Source organism: Phalacrocorax carbo, chromosome 14, assembly GCF_963921805.1.
Source record: "Phalacrocorax carbo chromosome 14, bPhaCar2.1, whole genome shotgun sequence".
NCBI lineage: Eukaryota > Metazoa > Chordata > Aves > Suliformes > Phalacrocoracidae > Phalacrocorax > Phalacrocorax carbo.
In genome coordinates this window covers 851654-869727 of record NC_087526.1, presented here as the reverse complement: position 1 = coordinate 869727, position 18074 = coordinate 851654, and the positions used below count along the sequence as shown (strand labels likewise).

The window sequence follows — 18074 nt, the reverse complement described above, 5'->3', positions numbered from 1 at the left end:
AGCAGAGACAGGAGACAATTCCCTTCCCCTCCTCAATGTTTAAAAAAAAAAAAAAAAGTAGGCAGGGGATGGATTTTTTGTTGTTTCTGTGTTAAATCCATTCATGCCCTATTCTGAGTGTCTTCAGCTGCTGAGGAGCTAGGAAGGTTTTCCTTTTCTTGCAAGCTGACAACTGTAGATTCGAGTCTGGTATTTTATTTGCACGCTCACGGTTAACTCCAGGGCAGGCTTGGTTAGGACGGCTGGGTGCGATGGAGGCTAATACCCTGGTTTTTTCAGCCACGGCTGAACCGTCCTAGCGGTACCGCAGACCCCGAGCAGCCTCTGCCAGTGCGGTAGAAGCTCAGCAGTGCTGGGGACAAGGCTGGCATAGCTGTTACTTGTGTGATGAGCAGGAAAGCCTCACCAAAACACTGAAGGTCAGGCTTGAAAGCTCTTTACACCTTCAGGTGAGTTTGTGGTATCCAGCACATTATTCCATATACATGAGTTATATATGGGTGGTGTATTAATAGTACCTAGATAAAAAGTTTGGCAAGTTACGCTGTGGGTTCTGGTTTTCATTGTTCCCTCCCTCCCTCATATCTTCTCACAGGGTTTTAAAACCTTTTTTCCAAATTGGTTGACTTGTTTCTGACATTTGAATTTTATCTGCAGCCACATTTGTTCTTAATAGGTGCTGTTTATTGCAGCCTTAAAAAAGAATAGTTACGCTTGTGTTGTGACTAGTGTATATGCCTAAGAGCAGCCCCACGTAGGGCAGGCATCTTCAGAGGCATCTTGTGACGCAACACAAGATGCGATCAATCATTGCTGACTTGAGGGATGGGGAACTAATTTTTTTAAACCTGTTTGAGGTACACGTTTCCTTATTGCAAATGTCGAGGGTTGGCCGGACAGAGCATGCAGGAAGAAACCACTTAGTTCACTTTCAGAATAGAAACTTGATGTGATCAGGGCCCAAACCCCTTATGTTTCAAGCTGGAGTAGCTCTGCAGAGCTGCGCTGGGTTAGCTGCAATGCAGAGCCAAGGGATGAGTGTGTAATACGTACAAAAGCTCTGGCACACACTGGAGTAAAAGTACTCTGGAGACATGAACTCTTTATGAAATGGAGTGCCGTGCACCTGGATCGGCCGCCTCGGAGTCCTGCTGCCTTACAGCAAGGGGCAGAATTGTAGCAGTGTCACTTCACTTTGGATTTATTTCGTATGGGAAAATGAGTTTCCACTTGAAATTTTGATTTAAAAAGTCATTACGCCAGGGAAGCCTCAGTTAACAAAGGAAAATTATTCTTTACTTCAGTGTTGGTCCCAATAAGCCAAATCTTTGTCACCTGCTGTCTCACCCCATCTGAAATAACTAGCAGTTACTCCATCGCTGTAGGTAACTTTGTGTTTCCCGTTCTAAACTGCATCGCCTCTGAAAGGCAGAGACTCCGCAAGCTGTGATTAAATAGGCAAAACTTTGATTCTGCGTTTTGTTGCACTGTCGTTAGCGCACACTTGCGTTGCACTGACACAGTTTGCATTACATCATCTGTTGATCCGTTTTGCAGTGGTTGTGTGCGTTGACTTCGGAGCTCCAGGCCCCTCCTGCACCAAAGGATTCTGGAGGCTGTTGGTCTTGAAAGCGGAATTCTGGAGTCTAATTGCTGGTTTGCGCTCGGGCAGGTGATGGTGACACCAGTTATCTGTTCTTCGTGTAACTTGGGCTAGGGGTCGAACTTCCCAGGTGTGCTAGCAGCTGTTCTTGGGCAGGGTGGATGAAGGCTGCACCCTGATGGGGGGAGATGATCCGTCCTCCCTGCCGGAGACTGCCGGCCCGGGCGGTGGGGGAGCTGGTGGCATGGCCCCGTCTGCTTCCCCGCCAGCGGAGGGACAGGGGCAGAGAAAGCTCTGTGTGCTTTCCGACTTGTCGGGGTTCTCTTAAAGCTGCAGGGGACTGGCGCGGGAATTTAAGAGCCGTAGGTCTCAGTGGCCCCAATTCCCTCAGAACAGTGCCTCTTGCACTTCAAAACACCAGCCCACGCCGGAGTGCTGCCCTGATGGAGTCGGCTGTGGCGAGTGGTGACAGCGATTAGCTTTGGTGAGAGGGCAGGCACTGAACAAAGCCGGCGTTGCGGCTGCTTACGCCCCGCGCCGGGCAGGCGTTCAGGCGTCCGGTCCCCTCTGCGCGCCAGCCGGCGTGCGCAAAGCTGCCCCTGCTCCGGAGCTGAGCTCGCCCTGCCTGAGCCCTGGGAGCCTTCTAAACGGATGAAACCAGAGGATTGGTTTGATTAGTCATGCTGACGAAGTACTGGGCATTGGGTTTTATTTAAGTGAGGGAAAATTTGCTCTTGTTTTCATTTAGTATCCATTGTTCTCTGACCTTTAATAATTTTCTCCTGGGGTGGCTTGATTGCTTCTTCTAGTAATGCATTTTTGGGGAAAAGAAGTACACACAATGGTACTTTTTGGTTAAGAACCTGAGGCTTAAGTAAAGTTGTCGGGATTTTGTCCGTACTTACAGGGGCAGCTACAAAGAAGACGGAGACTCCCTTTTTACACAGAGTCCCATGGAGAGGACAAGGGGGATGGACACAAGTTGCTCTTGGGGAGATTCCGGTTGGACACCAGAGGGAAATTTTTCACAGTGAGGACAGTCACCATTGGAATAATCTCCCCAGGGAAGGAGTTGACTCGCCACGTCGGGCACCTTCAAGAGGTTCTGGACAGGGTGCTGGGCCATCTTGTCTAGGCTGGGCTCTTCCCAGAAAGGCTGGACTAGATGGTCCCTGAGGTCCCTCCCAACCTGCGATTCGGTGATTCTGTGATTCTTTGCAAGCACTCCATCAGCTGGAGAAATAGCAGGAATAGCTTGCTTTGTGCTAATAGACTAAGATTAAAGACATGAAAATAAAATTTGGCGGTTCCTATTGTTAAGTTTATCAGGTAGTGGTTTTCAGCCAAGTCATGCTTCTGGTAGACAAATATTTGCTTTAGGATGTGCTGCGTTTCGATGCCTGGGCAGCCGGTAGCCTGATCCCTTGGGGATGTCCTCTTCCCTCCGGCCTGCGGCAGTGTGGCGAGCTGCGAGGCCTCTGCCCTGAGGCTGGCGTTCAGGTCTGGGGCGGCTGGAGGCGAGGCAGTGTGCCCCGCCTCGGGCAGCCTTGCTGGAGGCAGCGGGTTACGCCAGCTTTCCCACAGCGGGGAGTAACTGGGGTGTACGGGGGAAGGAGGAGAAATGTCCGCTATATGAGTAGCACATGCCAATCGTGCAAAATAGGCTTGCGTGGCTTAAGATGGGCTTTCCTGTCTCTGGAGTGCGTGTTTTATAGACGGGGCTTACTTGGAAGCCCAGTTATAATGTAATATTACTTCTATATGTAGTAATAATAATAATACATATAATATCCAGGCCCTTCTTTTGTTGCATGGTTCAGCTGTGTTCTCTGCTTACTTGCACTGTTAGGTCCAGTTCTGACTGAATATTTCTCAGCTTTAAATAGCCAGAATGATTAACTCTTCTTTTTTGCCTTTAAGCTGCTACCCTTTTTATACTTGTGGAAAGGTTCAGCGATTATTTTCTTAGCCTCATAACTTGCTGTCGTATGAAACCCCTGCCTTCTCTGTACTGAAAGCTACTAAATGTGGAATGCAGATGACTATGGCATTTTATTTTTATAAGCATGTATGTAACAAACAACTGTTACTTTAGCATATTGATTTTTAGAAAACAGTCTTTTCTGTTGTGGAATGAACCGCTCCCACGGCTCTTTAGTGCTGTAGCATTCAACTAGTTCGTATAGTCACTGATTGAAAATGACTGTACTTCCCAATGATGTTACACAATAGCATCGAGTTATTTAATAACTTCTTATGCTGCTTCTTCTCCTCTCTAGAGACTCTAACTGAATTTTTACAGTAAATATGAAACTTTATATACTGTACCGTAAGGCTTCTGGGTTACAATTTGAGAGTTACATCTATGCAAAGCCAGGCTTACACTTGGCTCTGTAGAACTTCGGCCAAGTACAACTGTGTGTTGCAAACATGCGAAACGGCTTTCTCTCTTGAACAGCTCATACCTCAAAGGTCCCGCTCTCGCTTGGCTTCCGCCCGCCCGCGCCTGGGAGCAGCCGGGCTGCAGGAGGTGCTACGCGGCGTGCTCACGAGAGAAGCCCTTCGGTAAGGCCGACCCCTCAGCTTGGTGCCTAAGCGAGGAGGAGGAGGAGGAGGAGGAGGAGGAGCGGGGACTCTGCTGGGAAGCAAACCCTACGCGTGACCTGGTTTGCGAACAGAACGCGAGCGGGAGCAGAGCCGCCGATCAGACGTTCGGGCCAGTCACGCTTCCAGCCCGCGGCCCGGCGGCGACGCGGAGCGCCGGCGGTTGCTCCGGCGCGGCCCCGGCTCGGGCGAGAGGCGCCGCTTCCCCGGCGGCGTCCCGAGGGCAGGGCAGCACCCGCGGGCCTGCCTGGAAAGGAGCGGCCGCCCTCGTGTGCCTCGGGCCTGCGTTCGCTCACCTCGAAACAGCTGCTGCTGGCTCAAGTGCGTTTGTACGCCTTTGGTCTCCCTGCGTGCTAGGCCTTTCTCTTTTCTCCCGATTCAGCGGTCTGCTTCCAAAAGGAAGAAATCCTGGGGTTTTACGCAAGTTCTGCGGCTCACTTCTTAGCCGCAACGCCTTCTCCCCCTCCTGTGTTTCCCGAGTACTGACCTCTTCTTCAGATACAAGCCAGTGATGGGCTGATCCTCCATCCCACCACTCAGCAGGCTGGAGTAACATGAACGCGTACAGAGCAGTATTTCTCTAAATCTTTACTTCTAATGAGTGTGTGAATCCACCATTTGCAGTTCATATATACCTATATGCAGATGTCCTGCTTTTTCTGACTTTATGGTTAACTCGTAATTCGTGCTCAGGGCTGTCAACCTTCTCTTGCCCTCCCAACCTTGATGACAGAGCATCACGATCTTACACCACCTTAGGGAAGTAGCTGACCGCCTGTGCCTTGATTTTCCCACTTTAACTAAAGACAGGGGGTATATGAGAATATTGAGTTCAATTCACTGCTGTCTGATGTGCCTTCCGGGTCTGGGGGCAGGATGCAAAGCGTTAGGATGCTAGCCACGCATAACCTTTGGTATGGTTTTTGCTCTTTCATTACAACTCACCATATGCAACTGCTGAAGAGTGAGCAGGCCCTTCTGCAATACAGCTGAAATATGATTTCTGGTAGTTGGGTTTTTTCAGGTTGCCTTAGTATAATGCACTGCTTCAGGCATCCTTCATTGCTTCCTCTTAGCTTTCTACCAGCTGACATCAAAGAAACATGCAAAATATCTATTGAACCGTCAGGATTTTCCCTCTATTTTTGTTGTTGTTCTTGCTGTTATTTCAAGCTCTGATAATGCAGTGTGCTGGAGGCGATGCGCATTAATAGGGTGATTACCTCAGCAAGAATGGTATTTTACTTCTTGCTAAAAGAAGCGTCGTTTGGATATCTTCCCCCTGAATCAAGGCTGTTTGCTCTTTTGGCTCCTAGGTGCCGATCTAAAAGCTATTGTGCTCTACCCTGTCCCACTGTAGCTTCCATGTGTGGTCTGAAACAAAAATGCGTGCAGAATTTACTGCTTGTGGAAAAATAAGCTGTCTTCAGTACAATAAGGTGGTACATAAAGGATGAAGTGTCTCCTGCTGTATTTTAGAGTTTGGGCCAACTAGCTAATGGATTCAGCAGTGGGGATTGATTTGTAATAGGAAAAGAAAGCCTTTTGGGGTAGTAGGTGCCACACTAATCCTGATTTTCTTTCTTCTCCCTTTTTAAAAATGAAAGGTATGGGGAAGGGCTGCAGAGGTGAGGGATGAGCTGGGCAAAAGGTAACCAGGAGGAGGGGTATATCTGAAATACACCGCGCTGCATGCACTGCAGGTAACCGCTGTGCCCTGAAGATGAGGAGCATTTGGTCAATAGTAACAGAACAACCTCCTCCCCTTTCATATTGTAAAAATCACCTGCTCTTTAGCAATCCTGCTAATGTTACCAGAACTTCATTAAACTGGACTCTCAAAGCAGCTGACTTAAGTTTCCTGACTGGAATAGGAAAAATCAGGCAAAGCCCAGATCACGACCATCGTAAATAAAAGTTGTGTGATTTATGGGGAAAAGTACACGTTTGTAGTTTTGTTTCCTGGCGTATCTCAGATTGTGTTTAAGTTTCTGTGAGAGAGAAGGAGTAACAAGATGCCTTGGAGTCAAAGCAAGATGAACCAGTATACCAACAATTTGATTTGTGGTTTGAATTACAAGTGAGTTGGAGTTGTCTTCCTAACATCCTTGCAGGCAGAGGGGTGCCTGCCCATCACAAAAAGCCTCAATACTGTAAATGAGAAGCTGTGCTTGAAGAAAGGCTTCAGACCCAGAGAGAAACAGGTGCCGGCTAGTGGAGGAGAAAGCCGAGCACTCTCCTAGCTTCACAGACGCCTGAGGAGGAGTTGGTGCGGCAGGCAGAGCAAAACACATTTCCTGCATCACCTCTGGTTTTGCAACTCCCTGCTGTGTCTGGTGCAAAGACTATGTTACAATGGGCAGCTTCTGTAAACAGACCGAGTTTTGTAAATATCAGCGGGGAAAACTAAAGGGCTGTGTTCTGGCCGCTCTGCCCTGGCCCTGAGACTGCTTCGGTGGCTTGCAGGGACACACGGGCTTCCCTGAGACCTGCCAGCCATGCCGGTAGCAAGTGACTGTGCCTTATGCTCAGAGCACCGGGTGGGAGTAGGGAATTGGTGACCGAGCTGCTTTGAAATGTGTGTTTTGAACACATAATTTTTGTATTTCTGTTGCTGTGACTCACTTAACAATAGCCTGCAAGAACAGTATGTAGTACTTTAATTGGCATGCGTTTTGTGCATGATTTTGCGGGATTTTCACTGAGGTCAGACACTATCAATTCCCAGGTATATCATACTTGCACAGTACACAGTAGCTATTTTGAAATCTGGGTCGTGCTTCTGCTCAATCCTTTTGACTAGACCTGCAGGTAAGAAGCGTGCGCTGCCTCCCCCTTTCGGAGCCGGAACACTGGCTCCGCAGAGAATCTCCAGGTATGCCTGTGTGCATCTTCACCGGGTGGTCGATCTCCGGGGATAAAAAAACAAAACCAAAAGCCCAAACCAGAAGGAGCTTTCTGATATTTTTATTAACCTGAAGAGACGGCGCTGCAGTGAAAGAGGATCCTGATTCATAGTCTGGCTCATTCTTCAGCAAGCCTAGACTCCATCCACGCCTGGCTAATCTGTCTTGAAACCTGCTCAGAGCAAGATGTGCAGGCTTGAACCGGTACCTCTTGGTGTGTCTGTGCTTCAAGGGGCAGGGTCTGACTGTCCTAAATACCTCAAGCGTAGAGGTCCCAAGGCAGTATCTTGCTCATTACTGTGTTTGCTCTGCTGTACGCCACATTCCCCCAGCCTCTCTGTTAAAAATATGAGAACTTCTTTGGCAATCTTCTCTGAATTTTTCCTCAGAAGCATAAAGAGCCTGGCAGTAGAGCTCGTGCAGGAGGGTGTCTCAGACGGTGTCGGAGACTCATGACTAAAGGGACTGGGAACCTGGGAGTCGGACAACTTCTGCAGTGAAGAGTGATAGGGGTCTGTGAAACACCATCTGACAGATTTATGACTAATGGGAAAATATACAGCTGTTCTGATCAAATATAACCTCCTACATCCTTGCTTTTAAATGTCAGGATTAGCCAGAGACTTGGGCAGGTAGATTATTCAGAACATGAAGGCAAAAATAGGGCTTTATGTGCAAGAACTGAAAATTGCCTTTCCTTGACTGCAGTTCTAACGTTATTGTGGTTGGCAGCTAGAAAAATCTTGACACTTGTTGCACCAACCTCCGTTGAATGGCGTATCTAACCTAGTACGGAAATACCGCGAGTGTGTGATGCCCCTTGCAGAGGCTCGTTAGCATGGTTTCTGGGGCCTTGCCTGAAGCTTTGCAGGTGCCACGCTCTGAAGGTGCGTGATGTTCCAGTCTTATTTTGTAAACGGTATTGCTGTACCCAGGAGCGGCTTCTTGATTAGTGCTTATCTGCAGTCATTGGAGTTCAGTGCTTCTTGTTTACAGACATAAGGGACCAAGGGAGAAGAGGAAGGGTCTGCAGATAGCATTATCTGTTGGGTGGCCTTAATGGCTATTTTATAGCCAAGTAGTCTGTTCAGTGCTGCTGAAGAAGAGGCTAGGCAGATCTGAGTGATTCACTTATAACTTACTATTATTTCCCAGCCCCACAGTTGTAAAGATTTGTCAAGCCCGTCTGTAGAAGATGGGTTAAATGCAAAATCGTGCTGTAGATTTAATGACGATTGTAACTGTCCAAATGGTGTCCCGTTAACCTCTTCTTTTTCCCAGTTGCCTGACCAGATTGGGTAGCTCTCATGTGGTTGTAAATATCTAAGTTAGAGGCAGATAAAAAGTAAACTTGTATTCCCATTTTATACTTGTTTTACGTCAGTAAAAACGCTTGTGTGTATCTAACTGTCTCTCTCCTCATTCAAGTTGCAGGAGTTATTACGGCTGACTTCCTATCAGGATTATTTCACTGGGGAGCAGATACCTGGGGATCTGTGGAGCTACCCGTAGTTGGAAAGGTTTGAGATTCTTATCCTTAAGCTTGAAAAAGTTATGACATGCTTTTGTGAAAGAGCTGCAGTATTCCCAGCTGTGTGGGACAGTGTATATGAGCTGTATCTTTCTTGCAGTCTTGCCAATGTACCTAGCTCCCCGGCGAGAACCCTCCTCCACTAAACGGGGCGGTACATTGCTGGTAACGCGCCGTGTTTACGCTTGGCCTAGGCAATGTGTGCAAGGTGACACTGGTCCGTTTTATCGCCTTGTTTAAGGTTAGCACACAGTTTTGCAATACCAGCGTTGGCAGCCCTTCCCAAGGTGCTGTGGAATGGCCTGTGAAGCCACAGGCATAGAAACCTGGCTAGAGTAGCGTATATCTTCGGAAAGGCTGATAAACAGAGAGATGTGGAGAATTGCTTCTGTAGCTAAACTCTCTGAAAGCTGTCCCGTAAAACACGAAACTGCTCCAGTAAGAGATCTTCCCAGTTCTCTGTGCTGCTGGCACCTATTGTAAATGCAGATGTATTAGAACGGTGATGACTGAAGATTTCGATTTGAGAGGTACTAGGCATCTGCAGCTACACATGCCAGATGCTTAGCGGAAAGTGCACTGACTTCTATAATAAGCAATAATCTTTTTTTTAAATCAACTTCTTCATAGCTGCCATAAATTACTCCTCATTGTGCAATATTATAAGGATCTCTATTAAATAAAAAAGTATATGGGATATTCCTTGTAATTATCCAGAAATACATGAACTAGAACAGCAGAATTAAGACTGTTGGTTTTAGGCTTATTTTTGTTCACCTTCAATAGTCTTAGTCCTTGAATCCCTGTATCTCTGGACCATAGTTTAAAAAAAAAAGCACTGCACTAAATAAACAAGAGTTCAGACGGATCAGGACACCTTTGCATAGACTGTACGTGATATATGTGTTAAAGGCAAATAAGCGTACTTGTTTCACTGTCCCACTCCTACCTATCACATTTGCTCTGTCTCCTCTGGGATTGTGTATTCAGATGTGATTTCTGCTCCTAGAGGAGGCTTCTGTGTAATCCCTTTGACTTACTTTGGTTTGTCTAGTAGTCATTTGACTTGCCTTTAGTCTGTAAATGCTGTCAGCTGCAGCTCATATAAAATGTTAGGCTGAATTTTCTTTTTTTTTTAGTGTGTTTTAATTTATGCTGCTTAGCAAGTAACTTGTATTTGTGACTTTCACAGGCTTTTGTCTGTGAAATTAGGATGCTGATGCTTTGTTTTTGAGACCTACAGACTAAAGGTCCTAAGTGAAAATTAAGAATAAAACTGGAAAGCCATGAAAAACTGGGTTTAAGTTTGGGAACTGAATTGCTTTGCAAATGTCAATCAAACTATCTGAAGTGTTGTCATCACAAAGGTTGAGAGTCCTGCTTACATGCTTGGTACTATGGAACTCTCTTAAACAGTCATCAGATTTGAATGCATGCAAGGCTTGGGGGTTTTTTAATATATTTTTCTTCAAAATCATTATTGAGCCGTGGTGTCATGTTTACCAATTTGTTTTTTCAGGCTTTCATCAGACCCTTTAGAGAACATCATATTGACCCCACAGCAATTACCAGACATGATTTTATAGAGACCAACGGAGACAACTGCTTTATGACACTAGTCCCATTGGCAAACATGGCATACAAATTTGTTTCATTTTCCCCAGGTAAGCTGTTACTTCTGACTTATGTGGATTTAGCATCTTTGTTTATATTTAGATGAATATTTGTCTGTCTGAGGCTAGGAGAAATCAATTAATGCGAGATGACGAGTAATAGCTGCCTGAAGCGTGATGCTTCTGGAAGGAGGGAGGGAAGCTTATTTTTTTCTTGAAGGTAGAGCAGCTAGAAAGTGGGACAGCTAGATTCTCTAGCTCAACAGAATCTGTGCCTGAAGTGTCTTGCAAGGAAGCAGCAGAAGTTACGGTAAATGTTCTTTGTATAAGAGGGACCAGACTCTGCGTAGCAGGAAACTCGTTCTAAAGAGTATAAAAAGGCTTCGTGGCTGTGTAGAAGTGTATTATTTGCAAACTTAGAAGTGCAAGAATTAAAGGATTAAATTAATTTTATGGATTGTAAACTCGGAGTTTAACTCCCTGTTTCTGGTGCGTTGACACACGCTGGCACTTACCAGCCTGTCTTGTGACATTCTGGAATTGCTTTTGGCTCACTGGCTCTTGCGGCGCTTCTGCCAAAGCAGCTCCGTTGAGGCGTCGTTCCTTCCTGCAGCACCAGGCAGCTCGGCCTGGGCAAGACATCGTTTTCCTAGTAGAAATTTAGCTTTTCAGAAATAGTATTTAAAGATACACATCTTGTTTTGCAGAGGCATTATATGAAACATGTCCTTGGGAGTGTTATGTCTTTGCCCTTATCATCTTCATCACCATGACAAACCAGATTCACAAGTGGTCGCACACGTACTTCGGTCTTCCACCCTGGGTCGTATTTCTACAGGACTGGCATGTTATCCTGCCACGGAAGCATCACAGGATCCATCACGTGTCTCCACACGAGACGTATTTCTGCATTACAACTGGTACTGCCTCTGGTTCATACTGCAAGCTCTCTTGTAGTCAGTGCAATTCACCTGGCAAGATGTAATTTAGTGACAGCCTATTAAATACCTAGAAAATTACATGGTGAAGTTAACCATGCTCTTATCTGCACAAGTTCTTAGCAAAGCTATAGTTGTTTCTGTGGCATGAAAAATGTGGGGGGAAGATTCATGATTGGCTAAAAGATAACTTTTAGCCTGATGGGGTGGTCAGCGGTACTGAGATCCGATTGCATGGCATCGTGGTAATCTCATGCTGGTAATGGATTTTGTTCATTACGGTCTTAAAGCTGCTGTTCCCTCAAAAGAGCGTATCATCTGCAAGTGCAGCTTTCCTTGAATGCTCATTTCTGAAGCAAGCCTTCTGCATTTTCAGCATTCCTTCATTCTGATTTGGGGCAGAGGAGTGGACAGGCTTGCAGAAAATTGGCTTTCAGTTCCTTTTATAGCTATATTGAATTTTATGCCCACTGTACAGGCAGGTATACTCAGTCACCAGTGTTGCACAATCCCAAATAAGTTATCAAGTTAATCAGACAGCTGGAAATAAACCACTCTGGTTCTTCATTCTGTCATTGACAAACAGTTTATGTTGGTTTTGAAATCTCTGCCAAGAAACTAATCTATTTCTCATGGCCAGAATGTCCTGTAAAAACACAGTACAGTTAAGGAGCCTGACTTGACACATGATGGCAAGAATCTTGCCACTCTAAGAGCTTTTTTTTCAGTCCTTCTATGTTGTGAAAGTCTAAGCCTGACCATTGTTAGCAGTCGTGGGCTAGTCGCGTGTTTTTCTCATTTTAAAAAAAGTAATGTGCTTCTGTTCACTCCGTGCTTTCTGTAAGTGTTCATACCATACCAGTCTGACATAACACAGCATGGTAGATTGTATACTTGGATTTTCAGTGGAGCAAAATGTTTCTGCAGCCCTAATTATCTTTCATCTAGGGTAGCAGTGAGGAGAACGACAGAAATACGTGATCAGTGTGCTATTTAAAAGGGTCCTTTACCGAGTAAAACAGGACCAGTTATTGTAATGTACTCGTTAGTGACTTAAGAGTAGATGGCCAAGCCCAAAGGGCGTACTCGGTTTCAGAGCTGGCCCGTGTACATAAAGGTCCGCCGCAGTATCACTGCCAGGGAAGGTGTCGGGTAGCAGGGCCTTCTGGCATTCCCAATGCAAAGCTTTCGGACTGACTGCCATTTTTAGCCACGAGGAAGGAGTCATCCATTCCTTGAGGGGTAATGGCTGTGTTAACGGGAGTTGCATGGGCTGACTTCCTAAAGGGCACCAGTACAGGGTGAGCCGCGTGGAGCTGCGGGATCGCAGGAGAGCTGGGGACGGTCACGTCCGCCTGCGGCCGTGGCTGAAACAGCGCCCGTTTCGATAGATCGATAAAGCTGTAGTTGTGTCTGATTAGGATTGATCTAGCTCTCTAGAAATATGGTATTTTTCAGCAGAGAATGTTCTCTCCCTTAGGTATTTCTGTCCCGTAACAGCTATACACGTAGTCTGACATGAGCAGCGAGAACGGTTGTTTCCCTTCTGGTGGCTGTGTCACCGCCGTGGGATGGTCCTCGGGCCCCGCAGAGCTGGCTCTGCGGCAGCTTTCCCGTGCTCCGGTCTCGCTCGTGCTATCCTGCGCTTCAGCTCTTTCCTCTAACGTGAACCGCTGCTGCGAGCTCCCCGTTTCTGTTGGGGCAACAGCTTCTTCGTTCCCGCCTCTCCTTTGGTTTTGTTTCCGTACGCTTTTTTCCCTTTTCCAGAAACGTACACAGAGTGAAGTATAACACGTGTGCTTACAGGACAGTTCTGGAGGCAGGGGACCACTAATATAACCCTGTGTACATCCATCTCTTCCTGGTTGTAGGGAAACTTCTACAGGGAAATGCCGTTTGCGGGTGCTGATTTCTTTCGGTTTTCCGAGTTTTACGATGTTTAATAAAACAGAGACCTAAAGTTACTATATAATATATTGTAATAAAACCCCCTGAAACTCTCTTTGTGCACTCTCCTGTCAGTTATATGTAGTTAGGTTGGCATCAAAATGCAGTGTCAGAAAATCAAGTTAATATTCTAATTAATTAGCCTAAAAGGAAGACGCGAAGCCCCTCTGAATTCAGGGTGAGGCCTGCTAAGCCTGTGTGAGTTGCAGCCTCACAGTCCGTACAACGCACCGTTTCCACAAATCATCCAAAATACCCTAAATCTGTAGGCTGGGAAAGGTGCGTTAAACTCCGGCTGCCCGCATGCAGAACATGATGGCACTTGCTGCCATTTTTACAGAAAACGGTAAAAGCCTGTCCCGTATCAACCTGCTACAGCCTTTGTGGTTTCTGGGAAGCAGAAGTGCGCTGTTAGCAGAGTTGCACAGCTGTGGGAGCGTGCTGCTAGGAGCGCTCCATTTCCACCTGGGAAGCGTCCAGTGTCCGCTACTGTTAAAGACGGCGTGGTACTACAACAAGATTTCCCCATCACAGGCTTCATTAGCAATCCATTACACACACTTTCATGTTGCCCGGGGAGAGCATAATACATTTAGGTACCTTAAAAATGAAAATTGTTGTTGGAACTAGCTGAACTTGAGGCTTTACTTAAGAAAAAACTTCGTTTAGTATGCTGAGCCTTAGTGGTGTTCAGGCCTCTCAGAAATCTTGATATTTTTTTTCGTATTATTTATCTTTTTCTAGAAACTGTGGCTTTGATAACGTATTTGAGATTTCAGAGCAACATTGTGTGCATTTACTTTCTTGCTTTACTACCTAATGAGAAGCACAGGGAAAAGCTGAGCTGGCTTTGGTGATGGGGAAAGTAATTGGGGGAAAAATAGCTGAAATTGCTGGGTTGAGGTTTTTATTTGGTTGCTTAAATTTCAGTACTAAATGTAAAGTGCTGCTAATGCAAGTGTCTTCCTTCTAACACAAATCACTCACCTTGATGGTACCTTTTCTGATAGCTTTTCCATGGCCATAGAGTAGTCCACCTCTGAACTCCCCTTACATTTACCTTGTGTTTAATTTAAAGAATGTTATTAAATAAACATTGCAAGACATTGAACTTTGGATGCTGTGACCAGCTAATCCTTTTCTGTTTTTTTTTTTTTCCTTTGCAATCACTTAGGCTGGCTGAACTATCCATTAGAGAAGATAAGATTCTGGAGGTGTTTGGAGAACATTATCCAAGGAGTTACTGGGCAGAAGCCGAGAGCAGATGACATGAAATGGGCTCAGAAAATTAAATAACACTTGCCAGCCTTCTGCAATCCTTAATTTGTTGCCAATGTTGGTTTTTTTAAAAAAAAAAAAATTAAGCCATCAGCCAAATTCAAGACCTGCGAAGAATAACAGACTCTAAAGCACAAACTAAAAAGTGCTAACACAGACTGTAATGAAAAGAACTAATTCTTAAAACAATACTTGAAATGAAGATGATTACTCTTACTCAGCACCTTTTCGTTTAGCCACGTCTGCTTACGTCATAGAAAATAGTTCATCACTGTATCTCGTAAGGCTATCGGGCAAGCCAGAAGGCAGGACAGTCACTCCATTGGTACATGGTGGCGTCGTAAACATGTGTTGTATCAACATTATTTAACGCTTCAAAAAACAGCTTGTTGCCTAAGACCTATAGGGAGAACGGTGACAACAGTTTGTCACTCCATGTTTGAGTCCAAGTATGCTGCGAGAAAACGGTGCGTCAGAGGAACAGAAGCCTATAAGGTCATCACCGTTCAATGCACTTAGTGATTGGTAAACTTACAGCTCTGTCTTCGCTATCATGTTAAATCTAATTGATGTAATGTGGAACAGACTTTGAGAACCCCGCTCCACCAGTGGGCCATGAATCTTCAAGTGTCCTCAGTTTCCCTTAAAATAAAATTGTTCTACTCTCTACGTGGAATTGAGCAAACCTTTTCTGCGTCAGCCTTCAACGTCGCGAGCCTCTGCGGAGAGGGAGGGCACCCAGTGCAACACATGCTCACGTTTGTTCGTGCGGAGTGCTCACTGATGAGTCTTCTATTAAGTGTTTCCTACCCTGACAATAAATGTTTAAAATAGTTCTAGCATTGGACACATTGCAAATAGCCGTATTCAAGAGCTCAAGGTATCAAACTTGTAATGTTAGAAGGGAAATGTCAACGACTGGTGTTTTGTTCCTTTTTTTTTCTGTTTGTTTTTAAGGTGCTTGCTTGTTTCTGTAAATAATATAAAGCCTTAATCTCTTCTGGTGTAATGGAATAATATTTTAATGTGATGTTTGAATGTATATAATATATTTATAACAAAGCAGTTGGATAATACTAATCAAGTTTGTTAAGTCTTGTTGCTGTTCTTCATTTGTGCATTGTCAGCACTTAGTCCAAGAACTTGATCACTGGTTGCGAAACGCTTTATGCTATTCCAGCCACCTGAAGCACCTGGCAGCCTGTTAAGTCTTGTTTAGGTTGAAGTGATCAGTTGGTTTTCAGCTTTGTAGGAGGTTGACACTATTACACCAGGCTTCAGCACTTTTCAAGAAGCGCAACTGATTCTGCTTTGGAGGCTAAGGAGTAATTCTGCTACCCTGGGGAGGGGGTGCCCCCAGAACATCCAGCAGGCGCTTTATCAAGTGAATGTGGTTTGGATCGTGATTAATTCTTTCCTAAATGAAATCTTACGGAGGGTCACATCTAAGACTGTTTTCCCTTCCCTAGTTGTAAACTGTGTTGAATTCAAACTGTCTTTTCCTGAAGTGTATGGTTATAAAGGGGGTTTTGAGTCATGGGTTTAGACTAACCTTGATCTCAACTTCATCAGATATGATAGACCACAACTTCTTAAGGAGTTGGGGCTTGGCAGCTCCCTCTGTGAAGATGGCTGAATGCAGATGTGTCTGAGCTGGGTTCTACACACTGAAATTGCAGTTGAACCCTTTGTTAGAAAATATTTAATATATTTAAATGATTCAGACCCTTGGAGAACTTTATACCATTACATGAAACTCTTGTTTACTCCAGTTGTCATAGTCAATATCAGGTCTCCATGTAGCTCTGACAGGAAAGAATACTTCTAAATGCATTTAGTTCAAATGGGAGGAAGCGGGAGGAATACTCCTTTAATGCTGTTATTGGGGAAGACAGGTTGTGATTTCATGCTGTCTTTGGTGAAAAGAGCAGGTTTTCCCCTTTTTCTCCCACCCATGCCATCAGAAGCCTCGGCAAAGGAGGTCATGTGTGAGAACACACCAGGTATAAGAACACGGAGCCCCGGGGGGGCAGCCAGGAGGTGCAGGCTTGGTTAGGGAAGATTGTTGCAAGCTGGCAAGTTCTTAGTTAATTATTGCCTACTTCTCTCAGATCTGGGTGCTGAAGAGGTTTGATTCTGTGCCAGACCTGTTGGCTCAAAGTTGTTCCTAGAAGTCATTTTACCTCTACCTGTTTTAATTTCCAGGTACTGATTGTTCGCCTTTATGTTAAAAAACTGAGTTGTGAATATAAGTTTGGGTGGGAAGAAAGGTAGCTTCTGGTGTCGTGGAAGTCACTGTGGTGATCATTACTCTGAATTAGTGAAGTTAGATCCGTTCATATTTGCTATTTGTGGTTGAGACTTACTTTAAATTTCTTTGGTATCACAGGTGTGGCAGGCGTTGAACTGCACAAGTGCTGGATGCTGGTGAGGTGAGGGTGCCAACTGCCACATGCCCACAGCAAAGAATGCCTCTCCTTCTTCCTCTTCCCTTCCGGTGCGAGTGTCCTGCAGTTTTAGAGGTGTAGGAATGCTTAGGGAACAACGCCTATTGCTGTGAGTACAAAGAACTGCAGTACTTCTACCATCTTGAGAAGCTTAAATTCACGCCTGCTTCTTCCTTGAGACTCCCATAATCTAATAGATTTGTAGTCCTTGGTTGTCCGTCCTTCCTGCCATCATCCCTTTCTTCTCCTTTCCATCACCCTTGACCCCAGTCTGAGTTAAGTAGACCAGTGTCAAAGCCCAATACAGAACTGGGTGGGTGCTCAGGACTCCTGCATAAAACCACCTTAGGCACAAAGTTCCCTGCGAGCTCATCTCTTACTGCAGATTTAAATGCTAAGTGAACAGCAGTGGTGCAGCATATATAACAAATGGATTTGAAGCACAGAAGTAACTAGAATTTATACTTCAAGAGTGCTGTTGAAGGCAATTGCTGTTGCCCAAACCTCTCTCAGCCGCTTGATCTATAGTCTTATCAGAAACAAATCTGAGCTGCTAATACTGGTAGCTGCTAATACTGGTGGCTGCTGGGGTTATCTATCTGTTAATCTTACTTAATTATGAGAAACTGGGACAGCAGTTAATCCCCGGGTGCTGTTCTCGAGCCCTGAGGCAGCTCTCCCCCGGAGTGGCCCAACGTGTCCAACACCGCTGGCATCTCCCCGGGCCCGTGTTAATGTCCCCGTTCATAAGGCAATGCCGAGGGGCAGAGCCTGTGAGCGAGGTTTGGTTTGCTAATCCTTAATCTTCCCCTCCCTGCCGTGAGCTGAGGTGTATCTTAAAGCTTTCTGTTCCTTGGAAGAGGGTTAATGAATGCCTGTATGGATTGGCTTGGTTTTCAGCCTTCAGTCGGTTTCTGGAAACCGTTCCACCTACTTTAAGAAGTGGATGCTTCTGTAAAATCAATACGGCAATTCTGGAGCAAAAGGCTACGTGGATCCTTTTTAACAGATGTAAATCTGGATTAAGACAAATTTGTCTTAAATTGATTAGGAACAGATTAGAGCTAAAGCAGAATAAGTCACTCCTTTTGAACTCCACAGAGATGGCCTGCGTTTCAGTTTAACTAAATGCTTTTAAAAGCTATTTGATTTCGGTCTGTCTCTTCCACAGAAAGATGCAGCTAGTCTCCTGCTCTCTGGTCCTTCA

The 18074-nt window shown here is 45.4% G+C and overlaps 1 protein-coding gene across 11 annotated transcripts in view; it reads left to right on the top strand.

The window, feature by feature from the left end:
• The window catches only part of PEDS1 (plasmanylethanolamine desaturase 1), a 199112-nt gene extending 183694 nt beyond the window's left edge, over positions 1-15418 (top strand). For all 11 annotated transcript variants that reach the window (XM_064465213.1, XM_064465210.1, XM_064465211.1 and 8 more), the window contains 4 exons: positions 8542-8633; positions 10164-10308; positions 10965-11177; positions 14317-15418. In XM_064465213.1, coding sequence (XP_064321283.1) covers positions 8542-8633; positions 10164-10308; positions 10965-11177; positions 14317-14438 — 572 coding nt within the window. In that variant the 3' untranslated portion in view covers positions 14439-15418. The remainder of the gene's footprint in view (positions 1-8541; positions 8634-10163; positions 10309-10964; positions 11178-14316) is intronic.
• Positions 15419-18074: the final 2656 nt, after the last annotated feature.